The sequence below is a fragment of the Capsicum annuum genome, chromosome 8 (assembly GCF_002878395.1).
Source record: "Capsicum annuum cultivar UCD-10X-F1 chromosome 8, UCD10Xv1.1, whole genome shotgun sequence".
In the NCBI taxonomy this organism is placed as follows: domain Eukaryota; kingdom Viridiplantae; phylum Streptophyta; class Magnoliopsida; order Solanales; family Solanaceae; genus Capsicum; species Capsicum annuum.
This window is the reverse complement of record NC_061118.1, coordinates 156,758,422-156,766,253: the sequence shown is the minus strand read 5'-3', so window position 1 is coordinate 156,766,253 and position 7,832 is coordinate 156,758,422. Positions and strand designations below refer to the sequence as shown.

General features: G+C 37.7%; 1 protein-coding gene across 1 annotated transcript; it reads right to left on the bottom strand.

Annotated features, from left to right (window-relative positions):
• Positions 1 to 2,082: 2,082 nt before the first annotated feature.
• Positions 2,083 to 7,514, bottom strand: LOC124886688 (putative uncharacterized protein DDB_G0271982). Its single transcript, XM_047395585.1, has 3 exons — positions 7,256 to 7,514; positions 6,456 to 6,544; positions 2,083 to 2,292 (listed from the first exon to the last, which is right to left on the bottom strand). Exons 1-3 carry the CDS (start codon positions 7,512 to 7,514, stop codon positions 2,083 to 2,085), a joined length of 558 nt encoding a protein of 185 aa, XP_047251541.1.
• Positions 7,515 to 7,832: the final 318 nt, after the last annotated feature.

Below are 7,832 nucleotides of genomic sequence, written 5' to 3'. Positions count from 1 at the left end.
GAATCCCCTTCAACTTAGTTTTCTTTGAATATTGACCCCACTTACTTGAAATCCTGGTTCCGCTTCTGGTTGAACTAATATAATCATAATTAGTGGTCTACTCTACTCACAATATCTGTGCGCCTTGCTAATCTCCTTAATGCAAGCTAAGGTCTCATATCATAAGACAAAATTATGAAGATTCTATTGATTGATAGCACGTAATTAAGTTACAACACATTGGCATTATACTACTTATATATACACTGTACCAATCCACTATACTTACTACTATATTAAAATGCAGCCCCTAATTCTGTAGTGTTGAGAGCGAAAGGTGTTCCACTTTAAGTAAACGTTTCGAAAGAAAAAAAGTGATTCCCTAGTATTGACTGAACACTTTGATGAGTCACTTCAAAGTGTGAGTTTGACATTTTTTGAGATTTAAATCAACCTTCAGCCCTTGCTGATGACTCACTTCAAATTCAAAACTTCATTTATGATGTATTACGTATGCAAAATGATTTTCAGAAAAATAGTTTGATTTCTTTTTTAATTTCTTTTTTGTTTTTGGTATATAAGTAAAAAATGTTATTTTAAAAGTATATATATATATATATGTAAGTTAGATAAATATTAAGGATAAGGGTGGATGCTCCATTGGATCATTAGGAGGATACATATACAAATTATAAGGTCTTGTGATGGAGAGGAGTCAATTTCATTAGTAATTACTGTCACACCCCTTTTTCTGACCCCAAAAAGATTCGTTTTAAGTTTCGAAGGGGCTTTTATTAAATTGACAAAAAATGAAAATTTTGTTTCGAAAAGGATTATTTATATTTAAACTCAGAGTCGCCCCTTGGCATAATCTGGTGTGCCAAGTCACCGTTGAAAATACTTTTTCAAAAACAATTTTGACTCTTTTAAACTGATCTGCGAACAGAGATTCCGACTAAGGAATTCTGTTGACCGAGGGGAAGGTGTTAGGCACCCCTCGGTCCCGTGGTTTGACCATGATCGCTTGCTGGAACATATCAGCTAATTTGATACTACGAATGTATAAACCACATAAAACACGTAAAACAATCAAACAACCAACAAAACAAAACGAGTAAAAAATATAATGTCCAGTCCGAGTTATACAGTCCAAAATAGAAAAAAATGCAAGAATAAACCCTATCTAACCTACACTAATCCTAACTACGCTCCCGTGCTTTACCCGATGCCTCGTGCCTTCGTCACAAACCACCTTTGCATACATGATACGTCGGGGCATTCCCCGGTGAATAGATACAAGTACCTCAGGGCATTCCCTGGCCAAATGAGTATAATTGAATTAAATGCGATAAAACAAAACAATTCCAACACATATTTCAAACATTCCAACAATCCACCAATTCTAAATTTTGCCTACCCGAGCCTAGTGCTTGCCTACCCGCTCGATGACATATCACGTTCAACATCAACAATGAATCAAAATACTATAATATTCACTTTTATCAATTTTCGATTCCCATTCCCCAAATAATCAATTTTAATCCTCCATGAGATATTATTTCATCACATACCTTATAATTAATCCATAATCAAGGAAATCAAACACCAAATCAAAACAAAACAATAATTCACATCACCACGGATCAACTTATAATTAATCCATGATCAAGGAAATCAAACACCAAATCAAAACAAACAATAATTCACATCACCACGAATCAACCAACACACCGGATTCAATTCAAAGCATAGAACACCATAAATAACAAAATAAAGAAGAGAAGGAAAAGAATTAGACCTCGATTTGAATGTTTTGAAATTCAATAATGCTTCAACGAAAGGACAGAAACCATGCTGAAGAACCTCGAATCGAACCTCAACAAAGGACTCACCAACTCCATACTAAATCAGCCGCAAGAATCCCAAAATTTGACCCGAACATGAATTCACGAAAGCAAACCCGCAACCCAAAGCAAAGATCACAAAACCCGATCAATCGTACCTAATTAGCACACTCCGTTACTATTTTTGGATGCTTTTCGGTGGATGGTCGCCGAAATTGACACTGGAGGTCGGATTCAATGGCTTCCCAGCATGCTCCGGTCACTGTTGTAGCGTCGCCGGAGCTCCGGCGAGCTTAACAGTGGCGGTGTTGCTCTCCTCCGCCCTGAATCGTCTCTTGTTCGATCTCTCTCCTCTTTTTCTCTCTCTCGCGGTTCTCTGCTCTCTCTCGCTTTCTCTCGCTGCTTCTCTCTCTCTTTCTCTTACTCTTTTTCCCTTCTCTCTCAATCTCCCTCCGATCTGTGTGTGTTGCTATTTCATCCAATGGAATGGTGATGGGTATCCAAAAATGGAAAAGAAAAATCCCCGATGATGAAGTTTTTGGTCTGTGTATATGTATCTTGTTCGGTCGAAAAGAAAAAAAATTGAAGACCCCTATATGTATAATATCCCAAACAAGAATTATTATAAAGAGAAATTTCGTTTGCCATAAAAGTAAAGTTCAAAAAAAAGAATTAAATTTTTGCCCCAGTTTATTATCAGAAGACTTTTGGGAAAGTCACATCATACCTACTTGCATGTTGTAATGATGAATCAAGACTCTGACCAAGAAATGCATCTCTTGAGAGTAAAATTGAATAACCAAACCTAGGAAGTGCGTCTCCTAAGAATTAAAGTGAGGGATTCTAACTAGAAAGTGCGTCTTCTAGAGATACAAGTTTAAGTTAAAAAGTGTGTCACCTAAAAAATGAAAACTAGCAAGAAAATGCGTCTTCAAAGGATTAAGTGCAATAACTCGACTTGAAAGTGCATTTTCTAGAAATCAAGGGAACTGCTAGGAAGTACATTACCCAAAAGCAAAGTTCGAATTACCCAATCAAAGAAATGTATCTCCTTACTAATGTTGCTTGAATTATCAAAACAAGAAAGTTCATCTCCTTACTAATGCCGCTTGAATTACCAAACCAAGGAAGTGTGACTCCTTACCAATGCCGCTTGAATTACTCAAACAAGGAAGTGCGTCTCCTCACAAATATTTCTTGAATTAACCAAACAAGGAAGTGCATCTCCTTACAAATGTTGCTTGAATTGCCCAAGCAAGGAAGTGCATCTCCAATGTTGTTTGAATTACCAAAACAAGAAAGTGCGTCTCATTTGGAAGCGCGTCTCCTTATGATAGCGCTTGAGTTACCAAAATAAGAAAGTGTGTCTCCTTACAAATGTTGCTTGAATTATCCAAACAAGGAAGTGCGTCCCCTTACAAATGTTGCTGGAATTACCCAAACAAGGAAGTGCGTCTCCTTACAAATATTGCTGGAATCACCCGAACAAGGAAGTGCGTCTCCTTACAAATGCCAGTCGAATTACCAAACAAAGAAGTACGTCTCCTTACAAATGTTGCTTGAATTATCAAACAAGGTAGTGCATCTCCTTACAAATGTTGCTTGAATTTCCCACACAAATGAGTGCATCTCCTTATAAATACCGCTTGAATTACCAAACAATAAAGTGTGTTTCCTCACAAATGTTGCAGGATTTACCAAATAAGGAAGTACGTTTCCTTACAAATATTGCTGGAATTACCCAAACAAGGAAGTGCGTCTCTTTATAAATGTTGCTAGAATTACCAAAACAAGAAAGTGCGTCTCCTTACAAATGCCGCTTGAATTACCATGAGTTTGAATACCAAATATGTGCAGCAACATTGCCTCTTGCATTTGTAGAAGTGAGAATATTATGGCCCTTGATGTTTAGGCTTTGAAATCCTTGATTCGAAGGTAGCATGTGTTCCTATTTCATACAAAGAAAATTTATTAGTTTAAAAACATGGTGGTTGGTTTGTGGCTTTGGCTTTTGTGGAAATCGCTCTTGCCCCTGTCACACTTAATCTTGCTTTCAACCATTAGAATGTGTCACTGACTCGCTGCATCATTGAACCGAACTCAGATTATTAAGAGTAACTCTGAGACAAACACAGTATCTCAGCTTTGCTAAGCTCCTCAGATACACCCTTTGAACCTTGGTATTTTCATGAGTTCCCAGACTTGTCTGTTGACAAAACTTTTATATGCCTTATTTCGGCTCACAATCATGTCTTTTGCATGTGCTGTCCCTTTTGTCTTACTTTGTGCAATTGAAGAAGCTGGTAGCCAGTTTTGAGATCTTTTCTCACTTGTTTTGACACGAACTTGACTCAAAGACAAGAGAAACAAAAATAACAATGATTTAATTTGAACAACTGACTAAAAAGAATAAAATAAACATAAAGAAAAGAAATAAAAGACAATGAATGTCCCCATTTGAAATAAAGAAATAAAAAATTTATCTCGAAATGACAGTCAACTCTAATGATTATGTCATGCATTTTGGATCAAGCTGCTTGATCTTTCCATCCAAATTTTCTACCAATTGTTGTTGAGTTAATGGCCTTGAAACTGAGTCGTTTCCTTAAGTCAATTGCATTTAAGACCTCATTCGGCTAGTGACACATCGAAGAATTTTTTCCAACAAACCCCTCTCATTTTTCTGTCAACTCACCATCGCTTTATGGTGCCCATGAAGTTTTCACCAATAAGACTCTCATTTTTATCTCTCTTTTGATTTCTTATGCTGAGGAAGACGAGCAGTTCCTAAAATGCGTCATCATATGCATTGCATGCTTAGCCTTAACATTCTCAAAGATTGATTGAAGGTCTTTCTTTGGTTGTGATGGCTTTTGAATAGGGTTAGAAAGAAAGAATGGCATGAGGCCCAAACGACACTTGAAGTGGGGTGGGACTTACAACTTTTGAAATCGACTCAAACAATGAGGATCACCTCATGCCCCAGTTTCTTTTGACTATGCAATTCTAAATTATTTATTTGGTTGGACCGAGCCTTGAGTAGGGCAGCCTACGTATCGCACCCTTGAAAGAGGAGAATCAGGTTATGCGTAGTTCTAGCAGCTTGTTCTTTCCCTTGATTCTAATTTTTTTCTTTTGTTGACTCTTTTCTCTTTGGATTTTTCTGACTCTATTTGTCTTGACACTTTTTTTTCTTTTTGGACATATTTTCTTTTTCTTTTTTTTTTTTGAATTTTTTCTGAATCTGTTGTTTTGCTCGACACTTTTCTTTTGAGCTTTGCTGACTATATTGATTCGAAAATAGGGGTATGAAATAAAATAGGACTGAAGCTCAAATAGGGTAAACAAAGGATGACACGATGTTTGGGTAGCAGAATGAAATGTCTTCGTCATATCAATCCTTGAAAATGCAATTACATATCATGTAATATGAAAGTGAGAGATGAAGATCATTTGCGATATTTTTTTAAGCAGTTTGAGTCTGTGTGTCACTACTTCTTCTGCAAACTTCGCCTTTGTTGTACATTTCTCACATCGAATGACTCATGCTTTTGTGGAGCTGTTTATCTTTTTGTTTCTTTTGATACAGGGATCACACATCCACTATTTGACCTAATTGGTACTTGCCTTTCGATCGATGACCAAGTTGTTCTTGTGATTCTCAAAATAATTGCCTTAACTTGTCACCAAATGTCTCAGCACTCTATCTATTTTCTCATATGCTCTCTTTTTCTAACTTTAATCCTATGATTCAATGTTCATGCTTAAACTGGATTTTAAGATGTGGCTGAAAATTTCACTAGCATGTCATATCACTAGAGTCAACACAAAATGTACTATGTAAAGAAAACAAACAAATAACACATATTTAAAACACAAAGAAAAATGAGACACTTCATTTAGTCGAAACAAAAGATAGAAGGGTTTGAACATAAACAACAAAAGGACAAAACAAGACAGATCCCGAACTACAACCCTAAAATAATTCGGAGAATAAAAAATAAAACAAAACAAGCTACCAAACCCCTTTCTAGTAAGAAAAGGGGTGACTTCTCAATTGCTCAGCCTGACATCTTAGCCACTGGTTTGTATATCAGCATGACTAGAGCTTTTCTCACTGTCAATGTTCTGTACCATGATTGATTTATCTTGAATCATATTTTCAATTTCTACTTTCAAAGCACGACAATATTCAATACCGTGACCCTGAACATCAGAATGATATGTACACCGTACATTAGGATCAAAACTTCTTGAATGTGGGTCAGGAGTATACCCTAGGAGAGGAGTGATCATGTCCTGCTGTATCAATCTATGGAATAAACTTGCATACGACTCTCCAACTGGTGTGAAGCTATCCCTCGACTTCTGTCTCATTTCATTATTTGGCTTAAATTGAAAACTAGGCCTAGAAGGGCTTCGGTATGTATGTGGAGTTGTAGGATAACTCAGCAGAGTTGGCGCGCGCCAGTGTGGGTAAGATGGGGGTTGAACATATGGTTGCGCATTATACACTTGAGATGGAGGTGGGGGAATGAGATATAATGGATTTTGGTAAAGATTTTGTGGAGCTTAGGCATAAACTTGGGTTTGAGCCCGTGGGTAACAATGGTGTGGTCCTCTTTCCCATGCCTGTTGTCCAACTGCAATGGCAGATGCATCTTCCTCATTCTTCTTTCCTTCCAGACTTCCCGAACCTTCTTGAATTATTTGAGTAGTTGCTTTCAATGTTGCAAAACTCACAATGCGACCAGTCTTAATTCCATCCTCTATCATCTCCCCCGTTTTGAGGAACTCAATAAATGGCTTGCCTAATGCAGGTAACAAGTATTGATAATATGTTTCATCCTGCGCTTGAATAAACGCCTCCTCTATCTTACTTTCTTTCATTGGAGGTTTCACCCTAACGGCTTGTTCACGCCATCTAATTACCTACTCTCTGAAAGTTTCAGTACTTTTTTTCTTCATATTAGTTAGGGATTTCTCGTCAGGAATCAACTCCATATTTTATTGAAATTGTTGTATGAATTCATTAACTAGGTCATCCCAGCTATTCCACTTGTTGATGTCTTGGTCAACAAATTATTCTGAAGCTAGACCTGAAAGACTCTCACCAAAATATACCATGAGTAATTCTTCCTTCCCTCCAGCGCCCCTTAGCTGGTTGCAATAGCGTCTCAAATATGCTACAGGATCGCCATGTCCATCATACTTCTCAAACTTCGACATTTTAAAACCAAGAGGAAGATGTACACCTGGAAACATGCATAAATCTTTATATGAGACACTATTGTACCCCCCAAGTCCTTGCAAGTTTTTCATAGTCAGTTCCAAACTTCTCAATTTTCTGGCTATTTTCTCTTGTTCTTCTATCATAACAGACTTCTCAGTATTAGGAGAAAATTCAGGAGGTTGAGGGCAATCGTAAGGACCAGTCGACTTAAATGTGAGTTCGGGAGCGTGATGCTGATCGCTAAAAACATTCAATACAGAGTCGCTTGTAGAGTGAAGAATCACAACCGTTGGATTGACATCAAAAGCAGGAGCTTCAGACAGGAGTAGGGCTGCAAAAGCATGAATAGAAGGCGGAGCCGAGCATGTGGTAATTTTGTATTGATGAGAGAGGAAATGAATATTGGAAGTGTTTGGATACTGTTGCCCCGGAGTAGGTCCTGATGCATGTTGTGGCATGTCGACCAAAATAGGAAATTGTGCATGTGACACTGGAGGCAACCTAGAAAGATATTCCAGATTATCTGCGGGAAATGGAAGAGACGGCAACCCATTAGCCCAAGTTCGATGCATTTCTATCATTTGCTGCCTCAATTTCTGAATCTCTTCATTAGCTCCTACATTCTCATTCCCCAAACTCCCTATCTGATTAGTAACAACAAAATCGGTATCCTTGTTGGCCATAACTTTCTCTGTGACTTGGACCAATATGGAGGACCGGCCAAAATGCCACAAACCAACCACCTTAAACTAACTGGACAAGAGATGGCAAATGCG

Excerpts from the sequence above, each read along its gene's own strand:
- LOC124886688 (XM_047395585.1), bottom strand. The coding sequence starts at position 7,514 with ATGCCACAACATGCATCAGGACCTACTCCGGGGCAACAGTATCCAAAC. Across the intron at positions 6,545-7,255 it reads ACTCACATTTAAGTCGACTG|CAACTACTCAAATAATTCAA; the intron begins GTCCTTACGATT and ends CAACATTGAAAG. Across the intron at positions 2,293-6,455 it reads CCATTGCAGTTGGACAACAG|CAACACACACAGATCGGAGG; the intron begins GCATGGGAAAGA and ends TGGATGAAATAG.